At 36.2% G+C, this 23192-nt stretch overlaps 1 protein-coding gene and 1 long non-coding RNA gene across 5 annotated transcripts; one reads left to right on the forward strand and one right to left on the reverse strand.

Moving 5' to 3' along the window:
* Window positions 1-7435: 7435 nt before the first annotated feature.
* LOC110755853 (kinesin-like protein KIN-7K, chloroplastic) lies at window positions 7436-18232 on the reverse strand. 4 transcript variants are annotated; one of them, XM_088244326.1, is made up of 24 exons: window positions 17827-18232; window positions 16774-17053; window positions 16584-16681; window positions 16004-16093; window positions 14605-14657; window positions 14360-14425; window positions 14206-14259; window positions 13961-14020; window positions 13413-13491; window positions 13175-13242; window positions 12933-12995; window positions 12658-12762; window positions 12427-12531; window positions 12174-12281; window positions 11948-12094; window positions 11298-11480; window positions 10982-11143; window positions 10170-10400; window positions 9863-10003; window positions 9649-9774; window positions 9485-9535; window positions 8960-9007; window positions 8668-8859; window positions 7436-8248 (listed from the first exon to the last, which is right to left on the reverse strand). In XM_088244326.1, the coding sequence occupies exons 2-24, from the start codon at window positions 17010-17012 to the stop codon at window positions 7700-7702; spliced, it is 3018 nt and encodes a 1005-aa protein (XP_088100452.1). In that variant the 5' UTR covers window positions 17013-17053; window positions 17827-18232; the 3' UTR covers window positions 7436-7699. The 4 variants fall into 4 exon arrangements, with proteins under 4 accessions (XP_088100452.1, XP_021812833.2, XP_088100451.1 ...); XM_021957141.2 differs by having other exon boundaries at window positions 16774-17056; XM_088244325.1 differs by having other exon boundaries at window positions 16774-17094.
* Window positions 18233-21348: 3116 nt separating this feature from the next.
* LOC148293251 (uncharacterized) lies at window positions 21349-22333 on the forward strand. The gene is made up of 2 exons (XR_015825713.1): window positions 21349-22056; window positions 22262-22333. It is a non-coding gene; the product is annotated as an uncharacterized LOC148293251 (long non-coding RNA).
* The last annotated feature ends 859 nt before the right edge of the window (window positions 22334-23192 follow it).

The raw sequence follows: 23192 nt of genomic DNA on the forward strand, positions 1-23192 counted from the left end.
ATACCCCAATTACTCCATCAACGGATCCAATCCCAATTAGGTTCCCCATGTCACCAGTTCTTGGTGCATGCTTCAGCTTCCATACCATTCAGTCTGGTGATTCCAGCAAGTACTCATGTACTTCTTGCGACAAGGTCTTCTCCACCACTCAGGCCCTCGGAGGCCACCAGAACGCTCACCGCAAGGAGAGGAATGCGTTGTTTGCTAGCGAGCAACAGCGCGCTGCCGAAGAAAATGACAGGGACAGAGATGTCGTTTTGTCTCCAGACCCTATAAGATGGGCATACCCAGCTAGTTATTATTACTTTGATGCTGAAATCATCACCACCACCACAACCACCGACGTCAACACCAACAACAACAACAACAACAACAACAAGATGTGTGAATATGAGTTCTTCCATTTCATGGGAATGGCAGGGGATTGTAATCCAAAACAGGCTGGGTTCAGGTTTGGATCGTCGTCCGGTGGCGGTCATGGTGGTGTTTCTGGGTCTGGAACCAAGCGGCCTCCTGAAGGTGATGGTGATGGGGCTGTCCAGAAGAAGAAGGCTAAGTATTATGAGGAGGATGATGATTTGAAGGTAGTGATGCCTAGTGTGAACCTGAGCTTGGCAACAAGATGTGGTTGTGATGATCTGATTGATGAGATTGAGGGTTCTGATTCTGATTTAGAGTGGGAGGATGGGGAGTACATGTACTTTTATCAAGGTGGTGGTGCAAGTACTTCCAAGACTGAAGAGCTGGACTTAAGTCTCAAACTCTAATAAGTCAATATTAGAGTGTTTGTCTCTCTCTTTCCTCACATGATCAATATGTATCCATATCTATGCTTTGCTTTATCTAGATAATCTAATTTTTTTTTCAAAATAAAAGAGTTAGGGAGCTGGTATCGGCACTCCAAAATTGATTTCCTCGACCTCAGATCTATGTACACACTCTGCTTAAAGAGTGTAGCAAGGGAGGTTATTTTTGAGGTGCGACTAATAATTCCCTAAAAAGATTTTAATGTATGTTAGGGCAGGTAGTGAGGGAGAGAGAAGAGTAGCAGCTTTAGCTTAGCTTTGTTCTTTATTTTTTCTTGTTGTTGTCGCCAGTGATGCTTACCGATGATGTATTAGGAGATTTGATCTCCTCAAATGAATTCAAATTTGTAATTGTGTAAGACATCATAGAATATATGTTAAAACTAGCCTTCTTGTTTGTAACTGCTGTTTTCATCTTATTGATGTGCGTGTGAGGTTAGGGGGTTCTTTTTCTTTACTTATGTAAGTTCATTAATAGGCAAGCTGGATGCAGTTCTTCTTACTGGCAATCAATTAGCAACGGTAGCTAGAAGAGTCTTGGACTTTTCTTTTTCTTTTTGTTAACTCCGCCGAGCAACCGAGCAAAAGAGATGCATGGCATTGGCAACCCTTTCTGTGCTGGCTGTCTATTATTTTGCCAAGTCAGAATTTTGTCGTTTGGTCTATTAGATCTAAGTGGAATGTTCTCTCTTTGTTCAGAAAAATGGTTTTCATTTCAAGATTAATTCGCTTCTGGGATTCTACTCTGGCTGTGGTTCCTGAAATTTCATCCATTTTTGGTAAATACTGGCTCTTGATGTTTATCTGAAGCTTTCCTTTTTTCGTTTTTCACTTTTTTTTAATGATTATCAATAACTTGCGTCTCGTCTCGAGCCTTTGATTGGAAAAAATGTGTTAAGTTTATGTAGAAGATTTATATTTCTATAGTTTATAACAATATACAGACAGTCTTTCTTTGTTGGTCGAAACAATAGGGTTTTGGCCATCACAGTACCATTTGGCGCCTAATATAGCGATCTTCGTCACCTTAACGATACCGGATCATTTTCGTCACTATAACTATTTTTGCAATAAAGGGAAAGTTCCTTGCAAAAAAAATTGACATCAAATATGGTTATTATCATTCCTAGGTTCAACCTAGAAATCCCATCTGAAAGTTTGATGATTCAAGTTTCAACTATGGCCAAAAAAATATTTGAAAAAAAAAACTGTGTGACACTCTTCGATGGTATGGCCCGCGTATCGGCGAAATGGACATTCCAGCTAATAGTTAAATAAGGTTCTTGATTGAATCAAGTAGTCCTAAAATAGTTTCATATTGTTTGTGATAAATGTCATATGTGATCTTATGTTATATGATATATTTCACTTGGTGTATGATAGGTATCATGTGATGTATATTAGTGTCCAACACAATGCAACAAACGGCAGAATAATGAATGCTTTAAAAGTTTTAGATGCACAATATATTAGTGTCGAACAGCTATACGACATCGCACTCACAAAATAATTAATGCTCCAAAAGTTTTCGGTACAATATTTGTGTTAGATGCAATTTTGCAACGCTTTATACTTATCATGTATATCAAGTCTACTGACAAAATAGTTGATTCTCGATAAGTGTCAGATCGAGTATCATAGGTAATGAGACAACCTCTCGACAAAACAGTTGATTGTCCAAAAGTTTCTGGTGCATATCTATGCCGGAAGCAATGTGACAACATCTCGACAAAGTAGTTAATTCTCCAAAACTGTCAAGCATTATATTAGTGTCAGACGCAATGCAACAATGTCCCGACAAATAGTTGATTCTCCAAAAGTCTCAGTATATTTCTGTCAGAAGCAATGCGACAACATCCCGACAAATTAGTTAATTCTCCAAAAGTTTCAAGCAGTATATTAGTGTCAGACGCAATGCAACAAAGTCCCGACAAAATAGTTGATTTTCCAGAAATTTCAAATGCAGTATATTAGTGTCAGACGTAATACGCCAACTGACAAAATAATTAATGCTCCAAAAATTTGAGCCACAAGTCTATTTTGTACAATGTTTCACTCAGGAAAACATGTGCTTATACTCATACGAGGATTCTTAGCTCAAGTTAAATCCCACCATGTTGCTACATATTTTTCGCGAGGAAAATTCTATTGCACACAGATACTCTTATAGAAATTGGACAAAAACTTACTGATACTTGGATATGGTCTCATGCTTACCATTTTTTTTTTTTTTTTTTGACAAATGCAATATTCTAAACTACTCTAATGTACGAGGGGGATCGAATTTGGGTGCAACTGGGCAGGCACACTACCTTGGTCAACTGGCCTAACCCACATATACTTTGTCTATTGATTGATTGACTTTATGGTATTGATTTCTCTACTAAAAAAATTTTGCTATAAGAAAACAAGAAAATCCGCCCTAAATACAATTCTCCCAAATTGGTTAGTATATGTTGCAATCAATTTATAGTTGTAATTGTTTGTGCTAATCTTAACTAACTATCTTGCAATATTTATAATAAGGGTGATGATTTTCCCACTCCCCTTTTTTCAGCTTACACTCCCTTTTGTTTTTTTAAATACTTTTTACTATAACATAAAAGCGAGTGTAAGTGAATAGAAGAGAGGTGGGAGCATACAATTTCTAACAAATGGAGTGTAAGTGGACAAAATGGGAGTGGGAAAAGCAGCTCCCTATAATAAAGGCAAATATATCATTAAAGGGCGCAAGTGTAAAGAGTCGAAGCTGGACTAGGAAAATCCAATGCAGCTAATATCAACCCAGAAACAACCAGCTAATTAAAATGCCATGGTAATAAAGCCTGCCCTCTAGATTTTCATCCCCAACTGGACCAACTTACATTCATACCAAAACCAAAGGTACAGAAATATAGGCGTTGTAATTCCAAAATCATCACCCTTTTCGAAAATTCATATATAGTATGTAATCAGCTATTATACGTTTCACATATGAGGCTCATTCATTAAGGCTCTTTTTTCAATGTGATAAACTTTGTGTAATTGCTATTATATATGCAGATTCCTTTTAGAAAGTAAAAAACAAAAATCAAAGCTGTCTTAATATGAAAGCACAAAACGAAAACTATGTGATTATCCAGTTTGCTCAGTTTTTTGTTATCGCAAGTTTTTCTTAGGCAGGCTCAAGAAGTTCCTCAATTCCTAAATGCACATACATAAAGTTCTCACAGGACCAAATCTGTCCAGAATCTCACTGCATTAAAAGTTCAAGTCCGTTCTCACTCCTTATAAACCCACTCTCAATTACACCATTTCCTCTAACCCAACTCTCTCTCTCTCGCTCTCTGTAGCTTTCTCGATCTCGTCTAAATTCCCTTGTTTTCATCGTCCAAAATCAATCACCATGTCAAACAGTGACTCTGAAGACAGCACGGCCAACTCTGGCCCGAAAGATCTCTTCAAATGCTGTCACTGTGACAAGGCTTTGGCCTCCGTTCAGGCCTTGGGTGGTCTCCAAAACGCCCACCGTGTGGTGAGGAATGTCATTGAAGCCCATACCAACAACTTCAGGCACACTGCTGAAGCTGGCCCGTCAGCCGCTGCTGCTGCTGTTGCCGGTGAGGTGCGTCCAGAGGTGAATGCAGGCGGAGCTTATTATCATCAGATAGTGTACCCTACTGCAGGCATAATGGCAGTTGCATGTGGTGATTATTTTGATGCCCAACCGAATGGAATGATTAGGGCAGAAGATCATGAGCCCAACAAGGCCCCAGAAGGTATTGTTAATGTCACAAGAGATTTTCTAGGGGAATGGAAATATAACAGTACTAATAGTGTTGGGTATAGTGCAGCTGCAGAGTCGGAGAGGTCTTCTGAGAGGACTTTGACTGACCCAATTTTTAGGGTTGGCCATGGAGAGTTTGCTCCAGAGGAAGATAGGGATGATGGTGAGGAGGAGGAGGAGGAGGTGACTTCGGAGAAGACAGAAGAGTTAAGCTTGGAGCTGAAGCTAGGATTTTGATTCTGAAGAGCTGCTATGGGGATCTCATTTATGTACAAAGGTGCTTAGAGTTGTTGGTATGGATTAATAAATGTCTGGAAATTATATTAGAGGTCTAAGTTTGAGTTATATATGCAATTATGAATTAATGTTACAAAGGTCTTAATATAAGTTTAAGTGCTTAGATTTGTTTAATGTTATGGACTATGCAATGCTCTAAGCATTCAAAAGCTTTGTTTAAATCTTTCTATATAGAGTTCATGTTGTTTAACTAGCCAAGAAAATGGTAACTAATACCTACAGGCTACATTTCTCATAGAGATGAGATATCCATTTTTTGTAGGACCTTTCCTATTGAGAGGGACAATAATATACTAAACTCATATACACTACACAGATATTAGGACTCAAACCCAGGACCTTGCCTGGATGAGCAATTGATTCAAACCACTACACTAGTGCGTTCTTTGCAGACATGAGATATCCATTTAATTATAATATAATTGTCAAATTAACAAATAAGAAATGGCCAACCAAGAAAAAATTGATTGAGTTCTATTTATGATTTCCAGCTTCAAACAGGAGATTAAGAGGAATTGAACCCTTTTTATCAGCTTTACCAAAAATTTTGGTGACTAAAGCCTTTAGTCACCCCCATATTAGTCACCAAATAATGGTGACTGTTGCCACTTTTTTTTTTTTGTAGTGAGTGACCCATTTAACGTGGTATGTATTAGTTGCCCATGTAAACGTACTCTAAAATCATTACTCATGTTGCAAGATTCTTTATTAAAATATAATATTTTTTTACATTGACAATAACTTGTAGCTCAAGCAGTTATGAAAATTTACCCTTGCACTTGAGGTTCTGTATTTGGACCACACTCCTCCAATATCACATATATCAAAAAATAATAATAAGAATTTTACATCGAAGTAAATAGCTACTTACTAAATTATTCTGTTGATTAATACAATTACACTTGGCCAGAAGAATCAGAAAAAATTGATTAAAGAAGTTTTATCCTAAAAAAGGAAAAATAAATAAATAAAAATTTGGAATTGCAATTGTTGTTTGAAAAAGAAATTTTCAAATATATCATTTGCTGATAGTTTCTGTTTACTCTGCTCATCTGGAGCAGAAATCGAAGCAGATTTACGCCCAATCAGGTCTTTTTTTTTCCCACCCATTAATTTCAGACCCATGACAACAAGCAAACCACTGGTTGTTTGAGAAGAGAGAGACAGAGAGAGATTGTTTCCGTCACTTTCGTTAGGTCTACAGTGTCAATTTTTCTCTTCTTTCTGTGCAGGTGGTGGGCCCCAAAGAATCTGGGTGAACTAATTTCAATATGATTTAATTTCTTTCTTTTGCATTTTCTTTTTTCTTTTTTCTTTTTCAATCTAGATATTGGAAATAATTTCTTGTTTATAAGTGACCATAGATAATGGGTGATTTTCTTTTACTTCCTAACTTAAAATTTTATAAACTATTTAATACATAAAATCTCAATATTACAGTTTTCGAAAGCCAATATTTTTCTTCTCAAATGTATTCAAAAGCCATATGTGTTGTCCACTTGGCATAACATTTTGTTTAGGGATGGTTCTGCATATGCCTTCTAAATTTAAGACCAGACGTTTTTTTTCTTTAAATTCTAGAAAACCACGAATCATACTCTTCAAAAGCTGCTGTAAGAAATGCACTCCAGAGCTCAAATTAGTAATTTACTTATAGTTCAAGTGATTACGAGTAGTTATCTTTGCACTCGACATTTAGTAGTGAGTGTTTAGGCTTGAAGTCCCATCTTCCGACCACCCATGATTCCCATTCTCGGGTCATGGATCAGTTTTCTAGACCACTCATGGACAGTTTTCTAGTCCAACGTAGCCCATGAGCAGAAATCTACTGTCCTCCCTTCTATGAAAATATAAAATAAAATAAAAACAAATTCCAGATGAACACAACCCAATACAAGAATTTATCTCTATATATAAAGCAAAAGACAGAGAATGGTGAAACATTCAAAATACCAGAAAATACACTAGATTAATTCAAACATTAAGAATTGAAATTATTAATTAAATGAGGATAATATAGTAAATTCACACTTTTTTATATTTAAAAAAATTAAAATTAAAAGAAAAATCAGATAATGAATCCTATTTTTATGGAACACAACTGCCCATTATCTTTTTTAATTTTAAAATAAAATCCAAATTTTTTTAAAAAAAAAGCCTCTCGCAGGCGCGGAAACGCGTGCGGAGAGGCTAGTATATATAAAGCAAAAGGCAGAGAATGGTGAAACATTCAAAATACTAGTGAATGCCCTTGATTAATACAAACATTAAGAATTGAAATTATTAATTAAATGAGGATAATATGATAAATTCACACTTTTTTAATTTAAAAAAATTAAAATTAACAGAAAAATCAAATAATGAATCCTATTTTCATGGAACACAACTACCCATTATCTTTTTTATTCTAAAATAAATTTAAAAATTTTATTAAAAAAAGCCTCTTGCAGGCGCGGAAACACGTGCGGAGAGGCTAGTTTTAATAAAGCTTGACAACATTATAAAAAGGCACTTTTCTCTTTTTAGTGGCCACATGTTAAACTAATATTACCTGGGGAAAAATAGAGAACCCGAATCGTGTATATGTAGAATACATTTGAATCAGCACTGTGAAAAACGAAAAAAGAAAAGATCCCTAATTTGTTACAAACAAACAGTAAACCCTTGCCAAGAAAAAGGGAAAAGAAAACAAAAAGCCCTAATTTTGTATTATACACAAACAAGAAACCCTTGCCATACAAAACAAAACACACATTTTTACACCTCTCTCACTCTCTCTCAAACCAATCTTATTGAAAGCTCATTATTGTTGGATCATCTTGAATCCCCCTCACCATCCTCCAAAACCATCAGATCGTCGAGTCTCTTTTGTTGATTCCGAAGAATCAGTTTCGGTTCCTTGGGATTTTTTTAACTTGGCCACAAGAACCCACATGTTGGCAAGTTCATTTTCTAAGTAGGCTTCTCTTTGTTTGGATTCCTCAACCCTTCTTTGAAGCTCAGCCTCTCTTTTATCCTTCTCCATAAGAGCAGCCTCGTATGAATGCTCTCTCTCCTTACTCACTGCCAGTTCTCTCTTCATTTCTGAGACAAACGCACCTTGGTCCTGTTTGGCGTGACTCTCTCTCCGACCATTTCGGCCTGTGCTACTACTTCGACGTTGGGTGGGAGAGTTCTTAGATGCGGCCAGCTCAGCAGTTAGTTTCTCGTTATGGTTCATGAGTTTGGCAACTTCTTCTGATAATGCCTTGAGCTCAACAGCAGCAGCTGAGGCTAGACCTTTGGCATACGAACTCTCTTCCACCAGTTTCTGGTTCCGAACTTCTAAATGTTCTTTTGACTTGGTCAGTTCAGCCACCTTCTGCTGCAGTTCTTCCACCTAAGTGAGGGTAAAAAAGAAAAAGGAAAAGATAAAAAGGAGTAATTTAATAGAGATGTAGCTTGACAGTGTTGAAACTGATATATTAAAAAATAAAATGAAACAAAATGGAAGAATAACAAGCTCATGAAATTGATCAGTGGTATTTTCCATGGGAATCCAGATCTTTTCGATGAAAATTTTCTTATCATAATTTAGTGCACTCCCAAATAAACTCTTAAAACAGAAAGTTCCACAGAAATAATCATTTTTTTCTTCTAAACATAGAGAGTTTCTGCATGCATCAACAGAATCAGTTACACTATGACTAGTAACTGCAACCTATTTTGCAGCACCCAAGTCTTCCGTTTGTTTGGGGCCGTACAAAACTCAAATTTTCCAACTAAACAAACACTCAGAGACCACAAGGGAAGGAAAACCTGCTTCTGTAGAAGGAAAATTTCATTTGTGTCATTCACCACTGCATGTTCTTTCTCTGTGCAAAGACCCTCATGCAATTTTGAATCAGTTTGAGAACTGACTATTGGGCTCAAATTTCTAGACTCTAGTGCCTCAGAGAGCTGCTGCTTCAATGAGGCAACTGTTTCCTGCAACCCTTTGCATTCAGAGACCTGGTAACAACGTAATATGAAGTCATGTGAGGCTCTGAACTCTGAAATCTTATTGCAAGATGAAATTAACAAATAAATTTTATTAAACTGGTTCCTGTACCTTTTGTTCCAGCTGCTCTTGGATTATACGATTATCAGCAACTTTAACCTGGCACGAAAGTAACGAAAAAACAGTCAACAGAATAGACTGGGATTATAGTAGGACAACCCTCAGTAGAGCCCTAGGAAATTTTCATTTTCATTTTTCCATATCTTTGATAGTGTAGTTGTAATTTGTATAATATCCAAAGTCTTGTAAACTGGAAACTGAAGTAACACTAATAAAGATATACCCAGAGAGGGTCATGCAAGTGGATATTTACGATGGGCTTTTTGGACATCCCATGGAACTCAAATGCTTCTATAGTGTGTCAATTGATCATGCAAGTCTCTTGCCCGCGTCATTAATTATCAAACAAAAATAATGTACAACTATAATCAACACAAAAGTATAGATATGATTGTAATGGACTGAATCCAATTATATGCCGGGGGGGTCAACTTGATGCTCCATATGATTTATTTTAGTGTTATTTATTTACTGTGCTATATTTTCTTGGATCAAGATGTAGTAAGTTATTATCACCTCAAGTTCGAAGGACTTCTCATTCAATTGTGCCATCACTTCAGCAAAAGACTGCAGCATAAACGACAAACAACATCAGTTTGACCATGAAGACAGATTTTTTATGTTTCAAGAAAAAAAAAAGAGGTACAAGCTGACCCAACAGTACGGAAGTCCAAACTTACTTGGGATATTTCCAGTTGATCCAGTTTGTTGGGTGAAACAATGAAGGACTCCGCAATTTTCTTTTCCAGCAAAGCTATTTGTTCATTCTTCGCCTTGATTTCATCTTTTAAATTTCGCATCTCCATCTTCATTACAGAACAACCATAAAATTGAAGGTTCCAGGAATATTAACAGCATTTGGAGACAAAGATGGTAAGGAAATAAGAGAATTACATTAATTCCATCCTTGTGGGGGTTTTTTGCTGCCTCCTCAGACAACCGCTTCAGAGCACTTGAATGGAGTGCTACCTCACCAGACAAGATTTTTTGCTGCTCCCTTAAAAGATCAATCTGATCAATTGATTTCGTGGTAGTCTGACAGTAGAAATGAATAAATGAATGAACGAATGAATCATAAAATTGAGAAATAAATTATATTTGGACCATACTTAGAATATCCCTCACATAATTTCTTAGCCTGTAAGTTTACAAGATTTGATATTTCACAAGGTAACATTCTTTATGCAAAAGATCCACATACCAGAGGTGTTGCTTGTCCCAGGAAATTTTCCTGACCAACTTCTCTATCCTCTCTAGCCTCGGACAAAAGATCAGCAGATGGAGAACTCTCTGTCAGTAGAGAATGTGAAAGTCTGGATTCTGCATGAAAATTACCACTTTCTGCTTGAGGTGTTGACGGTGTACTAGTAGATTTTATTCCACTGGATCTATCGCTGGTGCTTGTCAAGGTCCCCGCACCACTATCACGTTTCTGACCAAGAATTGACAAAAGATGGAAAATAAATCTATAAATAATACAAAAAGGTCTTGCAATGATAAATATATTGGGCTGTCAGGCAAGCAGCACAAGTTTGATTAACCAGTTCCTTCAGAAAAGCTGAAGGTTCAGACCATACTATGAAGTTCCTCATAGGATCCCATGCCATTTTAGTGGATCAACATGGGGTACTGGCTTTAAGGAAAAAAAGAAAAGAAGGAATATATACTTGGAAATTACAAGAATCAAAGGGATTTCAGAATAAAACTCAGACCCCCTTTAAGAGAGAGCCATTGAAACAAACACCTTAAACATCTATACTAATGACACACAACACACACCCCACCCCCACCCCCCCCCCCCCCACCCCCCTAAAAAAACAAAAAACAAAAACCCCCAAACCCTAAACAGAATAAAACTCAGCTTTAAGAGAGAGCCATTGAAACCAACACCTTAAACATCTATACTAATGACACCACCCCCCAAAAAATATTTCATATAAGACCATTACTCCAACCATAATCAAGGCACCTTAAGAAAGGACGAAATATTTCTACCAACCAAATGGCACATACCCGTAGCTTTAACCAGTTCAATAGTCCATGCTTCCGAGTCTTCTTCTCCCCCTTCAGTCTATCTTCAGTAGTTTCAGTACTCCCCTCAAGAGGAGGAACAAACAAGTCAATGCTTTCATCATCTAAAATCAAGTCCCGCCTTTTGTATGGTAGGTATGCAAGCTGTAATTTTACACAAGTAGTTACACACATATCAAACAGAATAAGGAATAGGAAAAGAAAAAAGTCAACAAAAAAAAGCAACTAAATAAGCAAACAAAAAAAAAACTAGTCTATTCATCTAGCAGAGGGAAATCTTAGGAAAATTCAATCCGACCTCCTCTTCACCAAAGGAATGTCTTCTTCTAAGACTAGGTCGATGAGGAAACCTTGATGATTGTGTTGCTTTTGTCGAGACCAAAATCAACTTTGTCAGCCTTTGGATTCTTCCCAATAAAGCAGCTTTGGCTTCTTCTTCTTGTTCCAATCTTGATTGCAGTTTGAATTTACCATCTTCTAACTTCACACATTACATCACAGCAAACGAAGCAGTTCAAGTCATGCAACATTGACTATTCAGAAATATATAATGCATCAATACTGAGAACTGTTCATTAATTGAATGACAAAAGGTCTGTTGGTAATACCAGAGGACTGAACCCCATCTTTATCAAGGATGGGGCCCAAGATGGCTTTACGATTGATCCATAACAATAATTGAAGTGGATTTTAGAATATAAAAATAAATAAACAAATAAATCTCAAAACTAGTTATACATTCACACTTAATTTATAGGGTTGCGCCAACTGAGAAAACAGCTATTGTCTTTTTTCCTTTAGGTGTCTAAACCAATTTTAATCATGTTTTAGCATTTCATTCAAGTTTGATCTCTATGAAAGCGAGAGAGTTTTAGAATCAGAATATCACAAAAGTTGCAGACCCAGAAATAACCCTGAGACCAATCCAGAAGAGGAATTTGAATGCACCTTTTGTTTAAGGAGCAGAATATCATCTTCCCCAGCATCTTTTAGTTGAGGAATTGTAACGATACCCCTCTTCACCTGGTCTAACTCTTCCTTCAAACTACGTATCTCATTTTGATATTTCTTAATAAGTGACTTCTCATCAATAATCTGCAGGTACATAAAATTATGTGAGGAGAAACAAATGAAAATACTAACAGTTTAAAGAAAAGAGATAAAACAAGCATACCTTGTTTTGTGCTGCTTGAATTTCAATGTGTTTTGCTCGGTGTGCAAATTTCAACGTATTATGTGTCTCTTCTGAACTGCTTGATGAAGGAGTAACATTGCAGATGAGCTGTAATAGTAGACAACATAAATAATCAATTACAAAACTTTCTTCGCAATCAATATTGGTTCTGCCACAAAGATGCATTGAAATAATGACCTTCATGCAGATAAATGGAATAGAGGAGGAACCATAAAGACAGGGGAAGCCTTACAGATACACGCCCATGACCACTTAGCGAAGATTGAAGAAGTCTGGTTAATTTAGAATCCCTGTATGGTATATGAGTTGCCCTTGCATCTGTCAACTTTGATATAACCTGCGTCAACAGAAGTTAAAATATTCTGAAATAAGTATATCATATAAGATAAACAATTACAGGGAAGAGGACAATCTAATACGATATTTCAAACTTCTTGGCTTAAAACAACGCTTGAGGCCTCACAGTTCCTAGAGTTAGCAGACTTTTATTTATATAGGATCCTTCTTTTCGCCTGACACCAGTAGTTTCAGCTTTCGAGCTCTCAGAACCTGCCAGATCGATGAGGTTCTGCACATACAAGTTAGATATGAAAGATCCATGAGAAAATCGTAAATATTGAACAAAAAAAAGCTGAATAGTTCACAATTGTAACCAAGAAATATAGCAAACCAGTCGTTTGTAACTAAGAAAGATAACAAACAAGTAATTGAAGTCAGTCCTTAGTGTTGAATACTTACCAATTGTGACAGACTTACAGCTTCGCCTTCACTATTTTCCCCACATGGGCTACTCTCTATTGTCTGTTAACAAAGTAGTCATACAAACATATTAAGTCATGTGCAGGTTTGTCCGTGTCAAGAAAACAATAGAAGAGAAATTAAAGGTAAGATACCACAAAAAGAAATTGAAATTATTAGCGAAAGAATTACAAAAAACAATCAAGATTACAATATGCTATATTAAGATAAGGGAAACACACCAGTGTAAATATTGTGTGGCTCCGGCTACTGAGTAAATTGAAATTTGTCGATCCAACATGCCTGTGCTCTGTTGGCAACAATTAAAATTCCATCACAAAGTGAAACAAGATTCGTGAAAGGAAAACGAGAAGTTAAAATTGACAAGAACCAATAGCATCTGGTCGACTACACAAATAAACAAGATTTTGGATAATAAGAAACTCCCATAATCACAAAATATCATTAATGTTCTTTTACCTTCTCCAGCTGCTATAAGTGAAAGGGCGTGAGCTGGGGATAGTACAACTTCTTCCTTTGTTCCTTCAACAAAGGTGCCCTACAGCCATCAATTAAGCAATTAACAAGACATTCTTAACAGTTTGGAAATGCCAGCTTTGACAAAGTAACTAGCCACATAATCATAAGTAAATATTCTGATTGTAACAGACTCCATACAAAAGTTAACAAAAAGATATTGTGTGGCGTCTTCAGTCATGCAGGAATTGTCAAAAACTCTAAGAACCAGGTACCTGCCTTAGACTGCAGGTAATAGGAATGTATCTTGGACCATGAATCAGTGATTGTATTTCTACACCATATATTGTCTACACTTCAAGTCATTGCCTAAAGCTCAAGAGGATGAGATTTCATCTCTATCTTACCTTGGATATTAAATGCATCATGAAGTGTAAAATCATGAGATTAATGATGTGATTGAAGCATTTGAAACAATGGCAGTAACCATCGTTATTTGCATAACAGTAATTTATGAAGATGATCGTAAGATCACAAAATGAGTAAAGCACCTGAGCATCCTCTCTAATTCGTAAATTCTGTCCTGCTGGATTCAACAAGTCATTAACAACCTGAAATGAAAGAAACCTTAAAAGGGTAATATAGTAAATTTAAAGGTACAAGCATCACTGAAGCTAGTATAAAGTTAAACAGTGCATCCAGAAAACTTGAAATCAAGAACAATCTCCAAATAGCAACAGCCAATAAGAGATTCATAAGTATGCTATAGAGAAAATAGGAGTGTAAAAAGTCTTACCTCATTATAAATCTCCAAGTATGACACACGAAGAAGAAACTCTCGATTTGGAGTCTGGAGAATAGACAGATATCATAATATGTAGTTTCTCTAATAAATAAAAAACCCACAGATGTTATGTTACATTAAGAAGTTAGTATCGCATATAAAGTACCTCCTGGATGATGCTAAAAGCATCCTTCACAGCCAGTGGTATAATTCCAGGCGACCTCTGATCACCCTGAAATTCATAGGAGAAAGCATATTGATAATCATAATGGATCCAAGCACATTAATACCTAATCTCACTACAAAGCACAATGTATGTTACTTCTATGAGAAACTATGAAGAAATAGAGGTGCCTGATGAATGCATATTAACCAGTTATACTCTATATAAGAATATGATGAGAATCTCACATGCATAGTGTGAGTCTTCCCGCTGCTGGTCACCCCATATGCAAAAATTGTACCTGGCATGGAAGGAAATCATAAGCCATATATATAAGCACTACACTATGTCATATCTACAACTTAGATATATCTGAATAGTGAATACCAAAGAAAGAGTATAACTCCCTCAAATTTTAGTGCAAACTGCTAATAACTTCAATTGCTAGAGCAACAAGTTGCCGAACCCATTCAAACTACCAGTGCTCAAGTTACCCTTGGCGGGCAGAGGTTCTTACTCTTGACAGTCAAAGCATTGGGTGCCTAGGAAACAAAACAGATGGCAGAACCAGGATGGCTTGTTCAGCCAAATAGGTTCTCTAGTCATATTCGCATAGCTTTACAAAGAGAAGATCCCAAAGTTTTCTAGATGGTCAACAAAACTGTGTAGACCAAGAATGCGAAGGGATTGATCATCTTATGGTTCCTAGAGTTCACCCAGAACTAGTGGTCCCAGCTTTTCCTTATGCAACAGACCATTAGGTCCCAAGATTCTATTATCATCATTCACTACACACCAATTTACAACTATACTTCAGCCAGTGAGCATTAACAATGCACTCTCCAACCTATAGCATTGTTCAAAAAGGTCCAGCAACCTAGTCAAAAAGAATTTAGGAGGAGGGAAGCTCGAAGTCCTTGGAATGTTATTGAAATGAGTGGCTGAGGTAAGAATTCATCATATGACGTTAATTGAAACGGAGAACAAGTGCCCCAATTGATTTACACTTTTTTCATGGCTTCATGCATGCAAGGGTTATACTTATATCACTTCTTGCAATGTAATCAAGCCATGCTTGGTGAAAATAGAAAGGGAAAAAGTAAACGCAAAGGCCAAATGGACTTCATAACTGGCACTCCTATAAGATAATTCATCAAACTTATATCTAAAAAGTAGGTGCTGTAATTAATTTGATAATGTAAAGGAAACAAAAGCAAATGGAAAATATGTTCAACCTACAGTTGATCCAGCAACAAAGGAACGACTCTTAAAATATAGTCTATACAAATGTATACAAGAGAGCTTTACTGTTTTTTTAGTAACCCAATTACTATCCAATTTGTCCCAAAATTATTAGAAATATAACTATCAAGAGCTATATGAATCAGGTTGTGAAGGGACCACACAAGAATATCAGATCTCGAAAAGTCAAACTTCCAGTGTAATTCGTGAAGCTGAATCCAAATAGTTGGGGTACAATTTTTGGTTTCAATACGTTGAAAATTAATTGTTCATTGGCCATCTTTTATAACTGGAAAAAAGCAAAGCTGATCAAACTACACTTCAGATAAATTTCAGGACATGAAATCAAGCTGCAAACAATGCAGAAATTTAAGTTCATCAAACCAAGAAGTCAAAGCTGTTTACCATTGACACCTTCCATAGCACCGCTAATAACATGCTGTGCAGCAACATCATAGACATGGCGTGTTGTGGTGGTAGGGCCAAACACCCTATCTAGAAGCATAGAATAAGGAAACCATGAGACAAAATACAAGGTTCAACCAAAAATTAACTTTTGTGAGTTTTATGTTCAACGCATTGGATAAAATATTTCCCTAACAAGATATGAAATATTACATTTTTTCTTATGGGAAATCATAAACTTCTACTAAATTAAGGATAAAACTATTCTGCATTGACTTCTGATGTGCTATGGCCTTTATCATATAGAGTTATTCTCTGGCAAGGACCTGTTTCTTATATATGGATGACTAAGATGCAAAGTGAGTAAGATCTCAATTCATCTCAGTCATCCATATCTAGTGTAATGGATAAAAACCAAGTCATTATTTAGCAATCTTATTAAAATTAACTAGATGAATATAGTTTATGGGAAAATTCATTAGACCTCATTAAGCTTTGATTTACTATTTTCTTCCTCTACACAAGCTCAATAAATAAAGAGAATGCAAGACTATTTGTTTAATGGAAAATAGATAAATACCGTATGCATAAGCTATTGATGGATTATGCTCATTCCGCACAATAGTGTCTCCATCTGCATACCATGCAATTTCTTCTCCTTGGCGAATTTCCCTCGGGCTACACCAGACATAGACAAGAACCAACAGCTGACTTATTAAGTACTCATGGAACTTTGTAAGTGAAATACAATTCATACTAGTGAAATGAACCTGAGTGGACGAAAGCGGACCGTCACTGTGACATTTTCTTTTGATCTTTCCACATCTTGCGGCACACTTTCTGAGTACAAGTACTGTGGCTTACTTCGAGCTGAAGAAGATGCAGGAGAGCTCTGAGCTTCAATAGATGTTTCCAAATATTGTTTTGAAGACGATGTAGTCGAAGATGCAGGAGAATTAGCAGCTCTTGAACCGAATTTTTTTGACCTTGGTCCATGTTTTGATGCCATTACCGCTCGAAGTCAATCCTTCAATACATCGACTACAAATTCTACTTCAGCATAAATCAGCGACAACGTCAGCTTCTGAACTCTTCAATATGTTAACATCTTCTTAGGCTTGGTGGGTTAAAGAGAAATGCAGGCAGAAATAACCATCTAAACTTTGGACCAAAATATATATACATATATTGTTCTAATGCCATACTTTAACTCTGACACCAGAAGTAAGTTCAAAATCAACCAAATTGAAGTAACAAGTTCAATTTTTGAGTACTTCCACTAAGCACTAAGCATACTCTAGCACTGTTTTTGGTTGCCAAGAAAACTGTGGGGAAAATGATTGTGGCATGAAGGGTGTAGTAGTTCGAATTGTAGAGAGGAAAACAACGGAATACTAGAAAACCAACTATATCCAACTACTCCTTGGATTAGTTAAGTTTACCTCACCTCGAAGAACGGAATACTAAAAAACCAACTATATCCAACTACTCCTTGGATTAGTTAACTTTACCTCACCTCGCCCTTTTTTTGCTAATATATAAATGTAGCAAAAATATAAATGTCAAAAATCAAAATTCTATGTTACCCTACTTTCCTCATTTTCTCAGCAACCAAACAACGAGTAAGGCAATGAGGAAATGCAGAAAATTAGGTAAAGGAAGAGAACAAGTCCCCATTAAATTGCAGAAAATTACATCTTCTTAACCCATTGTTACGTTGCTAAGAAAACAGCAAAGAGATTAAGTACAAATACAACTAACCCAAATTCCAGCTTCCAAATTCCAAAGCACTGAAAAACTAAACAGAGCAGCAGAGTCGTTACCTGCAAACGCAATCAGAGGAGCATTGCATGCACCAAATGGAGAAAAGTGGGGAGAAAGCGAGCTTTATATCACAGAGATCTTCTCAGAAGTCGGAAAGAGACGGATCTGAGAGACGCTTGCTCTGTGCGAGTGAGTGAGGGACCAAGAGAGAGAGAGAGAGATATCTGAGCTATTTTTTTTCTATATTTTGTAATAAATAAAATGGAGCCTTTCTTGCTTGCCTTGGAAGCGATGCCTTTGATCAAAGGCAATCAGCATTTCTCAATCCAACTTTTTTGCAGAGAAAGTAAGAGAGACTCATACATACATAAACGGCATAAACATACACCACCTATAGTTATAGAGAGAGAAAGTGAAGGAAGAAAGGAAAAGAAAAAGGAAAGAAAGTGGTTAGAGAGAGAGTGAATTTGGTACAGTAGCTGTAGCTTAGTGAAAGGCTGGCTGTAATGGTGGTGGGGCTATGTTTTTTTCTTTTTTTCATTATTTATTTATTTATTTATTTATTTAAGAGGGCAGAGAGAGAGACTCATCAGGGAGTCAAGATATCACAGGAGTTGTGTGCGATGAGGGGGTGGGGCCCAAGGGGAAAATTAGACGAAGACGAGAAAACGACGTCGTATGTCGGATGTCAAGACCTGTGAACCTTCGTCCGTTGTTTGACACGTATTTATCATTGGTAGTACATGACAATTCTGCCCGCTACAAAAATGTCTTGTGGTGATAATTTGATTATGTTTTGTTTTTTTGTTTCAATTCTAATCATCAACATCGTCATCATCATAATTTAAGGCCTCGGGATCTTAAGGTACCATTTTTTATGATGATTAACTAAACCTTTTTTTTATTTCACCGGCTTGTAATTTTCCTCAATAACTAACTTTTAATATTATGTACTTGCATTTTTTTTTTTTTTTTTTTACAAGAATAAAGATTGTAACATTATAGTAAAACTTGAAGACTAAGACGGACTAAGCTAAAGCTTTCGATGCGGATACTCTCCACACGCCCCTTTACGTGTTTATTTTTTACACATAACATAGAAGAAATCAGATGAAGATGAAGATGATCGAAGAAAGAGAGAGAGAGAGAGAGAGAGAGAAATTTTTGAAGAGAAGAACAAGATCAGTGTAATATTGATCGAGTAAAATTTGTATCTCGTTACAATGCTTAAAGCTTAAGTAAGTACTTATATATATGCTAAGCTTAGATAAGTAAGTTGAGTAACAAACTAACCTCCTAACTGAAATTTGGCATGACTAAGCGTATGGCTAATCTAATTGTACATAAATTAATTTCTTAACTAATTATTAGGTAAACAAATTATTCTTATTGAATGATTTTCTGTCTTCACAAATGAAAAATTAATTATTTCAACCTCCAACTTCTCCTTGATGAAATTTCAATCAATTTCAACCTGCATTAGTGTGGTCATATTGCACATGTTTGTGTGCAATCTCAGTAGCAATCTTATTATCGCAACATAGTCTTATAGCTTTCCCATACTTGAATCCCAAGTCTTTTCAATAAGTTCGTGAGCTAAAGTGATTCGCAAACATCATGAGCCATATTTTTATACTCAGCTTCAACACGAGATTTTGCAACCACCTTTTGTCTTTTGCTTCTTCAAATAATAAGATTATCATACATAAAAAAACGTAAAGTATTTAGAAGCAGAATGCATATCCATAATGGAAACCAGCCCAATTCGCATCGGTAAAGCCTTCGCATCTACACGATGACGTTCGGGAAAAAATGAGTGAGACCATTGTTGTTCTTGATGGTATGTGGTACTTGCCTTCTTTACACATAACAACTTTCTCTATACAAAATGACACATCCCAATGCAATTATTGAGTGGGAGCAGCTGCCCCCACTGGGCCTTAGCTGCCTCCGTCCTACTCCTCCGTACCTAATTCATATGGAAGCTAACAAAACCTGTCAAATGTAAAAACAAAGGGAAGAAGATGGTTGAAGGTAATTATGAATCTTCAACCCGTGCAATTCGTTTCATTATAGCATGAAAAGCTATACTTTATTCAAGCCTTCCTCATTACGAGCTGACATTACACACGTCTATACGTTTTTTTTTTTTAAATATCTGACGCTTCTAAAAAATAAAGTAAAATATATTTATATTTAAAAAAAAAAAACGTAAAAGAGTCATTAAAAGATAGACATTATTCATTTTAGTATGAATGCCTCAATCCAAACTTTTTTATATTCCAATCCCGTTTTAGTTCTGAGTATTTAAACGTGTAATGAAGTAAGAAATTTGTAGCTTAAATGATTAAGATTAGTTACTCATGCATTTGAATATCGTTTGCATTAACAAAACGTGCATAAAGAAGACTTATATTTTGGTGGTTTTGATTCGATTTTTGAGAAGCTTTAGGGATTAAGAATATTTACTCCTATATTTAAATTGTTACGAATTCGAATCCCTCTTATCTTGAAAAATATCAATTGATTGGAAGACAATATCTTATTATCCAAAAGGATAGAAGAAGAGGCTAATAAAATGTTTTCCGCGAGCAGTTGAGAAAGACTGGTGTGGCAAACCTACAAAAGATGTTCTGTTTTTTTTTTTTTTCAGGTCATAACCAACACAAGATGTTCATGAGCTGGCTTTTTGGTATTTGGAAATAAAAGTTTAGGTAAAGTAGAATATTAAAATACACAAAGATTGTCTGAACAAGGAATTAAAAAAAAATGGTGTCTTCTTTGTGTTCAACCCCGAAAAAGTTTAAATACAAAAAGAAACTAGAAAAAAAAAAAAAAAAAATCTGGGGTCAACACATGAGGCCAACCATCTTTCTCGATTATGTTAGAGGAGAAGGAGATGTCAACCATCTCTCCTTTCTACATAAATTCTCATTTTAAAATAATTAATAGCAAGTTGTTGTAGTTGAGTAACCAATTGCATACGCCTTCAATGTTTGATTAAGAATCTTTAATAAAGGTTGGATGGAATAATTAATAATGATGGCTGCAGATTAAATTAATAATGACAACTTAATATATTAGCTGCCATTATGAATTATGTTGGGTGAGTGTGTGTTCAAAAATTATTTCGTAGTCGAAATACAAAATGCACTAAAGTTTAACAGGTGTGGGTTATGTCAGTTAGTTAGAGCAGTGCGTTCACTCATTCGCACTTGAGTTCGAAATCCCCAATCGTAAATTAGATTAATTAAGACCAAGTTGATCTTAACCCACCATCAGCCTTATCCAATTAAAGTTTGTTGGTTATTTATGACTTCCACATTGGATTTCTTTATGGTTTCAATGAGAGGATTTGTATTGGTATTGTTCTATCTACTCCCAAAAGCCTGTCCAGTGTCAACCAACCACTCATTGAAACTAAAGTTTTTCTTTTTCTTTTTCTTTTTTCCTGGGGATGCTTTACATTTTTTATTTTATTCATAAAAATGTTTTAATATTTTGTTCTCTCTCCCATCATAGGATTCTTATTAAACTATGTTCCATCATTCCATGCACCCAAAAAAAGCCAAAATCGGAAAGCAGTCCAACTTTTGTTTTTCTCCTCCAGCTCTAGGTAGGAGCTTCATTTAATTTGTCGTTGGAAGCTCTACTTCATCTTCGTGTTGGGCCACAACATAAATTTACTACTAGGAAAGAGCTGTCTTTTTATTCTGTGTTGAAAGCTCCACTTCCTCTACCTCATGGTGGCCGATTTAGAAAATAAAAAGAGTATTTTCACGAATGATAGAGTATTGGATGTCCAATTAGACACATGTGCAAAGTAAAGAGATAAATGCTCTTAACCACTTGAATTTAAAATCCGTTACTAAATTATAAGTCATGTTAATCGGTCACTGATCGATCGGCATGACTCATGAGGTCCGCTATACCGGATCCGGGCTGGAGCACGAAGGGTTGAGCAACTGTACAAGTGCGGTGGGCTGGAGCACTGGGCCGATTGACGATGCTCTAACCAAAGGCCCACCTAATTCCAGCTAAAGATTATAGCGATACAGCCCACCGACCACGTGGCAGTCGACTGGGCCGCCTGTGATGCACTGTCCATGAACCACCAGTGAATCAGCACAACAAACCCGCAGTTCGTTGACGCCTGACACGACTGTTAGGTTGTTCGGTACCTTCCTTCCAGTCCCTAAACACAGTCACAGTCCGAGTCTCTGAGATCTTCGCCTTCTCTGTTAATCGTCCGTACAATCACCCAAAACTCCCGATGGTCAATTTACCAGGTAACTTCTTTTGCCTCCTCCTTTTTCTTCTTCTTCTTGTGAAATTTTGCGTAAATTGGAAAAATCAATTAGAACGAAGTGAATTTAGGGTTTAAATGAGGATTCGAATTATTGATTAATGTTATTTAGTACATTGTTAGCTCAGCTCGTGCATTTTCAATGCTTCGAGTTTTTCGTATTATCAATTGTGTTTAATTTTTCGCAGTACGGTGGATATGAAAGAGAGGAACTCTACATCCACGCTTAAACGCATTTTAGTGACTTGTGCAGCACAGGTTCTGTCTCTGTCTTTTGGTCAATTTTGATTAAATTGTATACGGGAATGAATTTTGATGTATCTTCTTTTTGTGGTCTGAGAATAAATTTTGATCCAAGAAGGTGTATTTTGCGCGTTCTTTGATGGTTTTGTGGTTGAGTTGTTGATTGGGGATATTTGATTTAAGTTTACGATAGTAAGAGATTGGGAGGAGCTGTACAAAGACTTGTTCCTGGGAATTTAAACAAGGTTTTAAATTTGGGTCGAGAAGATGTGGCCTTAGATTTTTGATGCGTGGGAAGTTTCTGCGTAATCCGGTTAAATGAAATTGTTAAAGAATAGAGTATGATATATAATTTAAAATGTTAACATTATGTAGAGTTCTACTTAATTCGATTAAATGGAATTGTTAAATAGTGGACTATAGGCTGGAGAGATTATGTTGTGGAATCGAATAAGTAATTTAATGTTGCATAGATGTATTCTTATCATGTGGACTATGGGGAGATATTGGTGAAGGTAGAAATCGAGTTCCTGAACTTTGACATCATGTTCATCTAGAAGAAGACAGAATATGTGTATAGTACACTATTTCTTTTGTTGGTTAATATGTATATGTGAAAAAAAAAAGTTTATGCAGATGGTTTAAACAATATTCTCTAGGAGCTGCCCGTAGACAAAACCTTGGAATCTGCATGGTGCGTTGTGCATAATTTAAAATTGATCTCTTCCTTGTAGGCAAAAGAATATGGGGGTTGTGTTGCAGCAAAGGTTCCACAAGTTGAACGTGATATGTGCTTGAAAGAATTTCTTGCATTAAAGAGTTGCATGCAAAACGTGGTACGATTTCATAATTAATGACAGATATGTCAGTGTATGG

The sequence above is a fragment of the Prunus avium genome, chromosome 7 (assembly GCF_965620075.1).
Source record: "Prunus avium chromosome 7, drPruAviu1.hap1.1, whole genome shotgun sequence".
Lineage (NCBI taxonomy): Eukaryota > Viridiplantae > Streptophyta > Magnoliopsida > Rosales > Rosaceae > Prunus > Prunus avium.

What these genes read in the sequence shown, in the direction of transcription:
- LOC110755853 (XM_088244326.1), bottom strand. Translation starts at nt 17,012, where the DNA reads ATGGCATCAAAACATGGACCAAGGTCAAAAAAATTCGGTTCAAGAGCT. An exon ending in TGCTATGGAAGGTGTCAATG is followed by an intron (nt 14,658 to 16,003) that starts GTAAACAGCTTT and finishes CTTCCATGCCAG; the next exon opens with GTACAATTTTTGCATATGGG. An exon ending in TTCAAGCAGCACAAAACAAG is followed by an intron (nt 12,095 to 12,173) that starts GTATGCTTGTTT and finishes ATGTACCTGCAG; the next exon opens with ATTATTGATGAGAAGTCACT.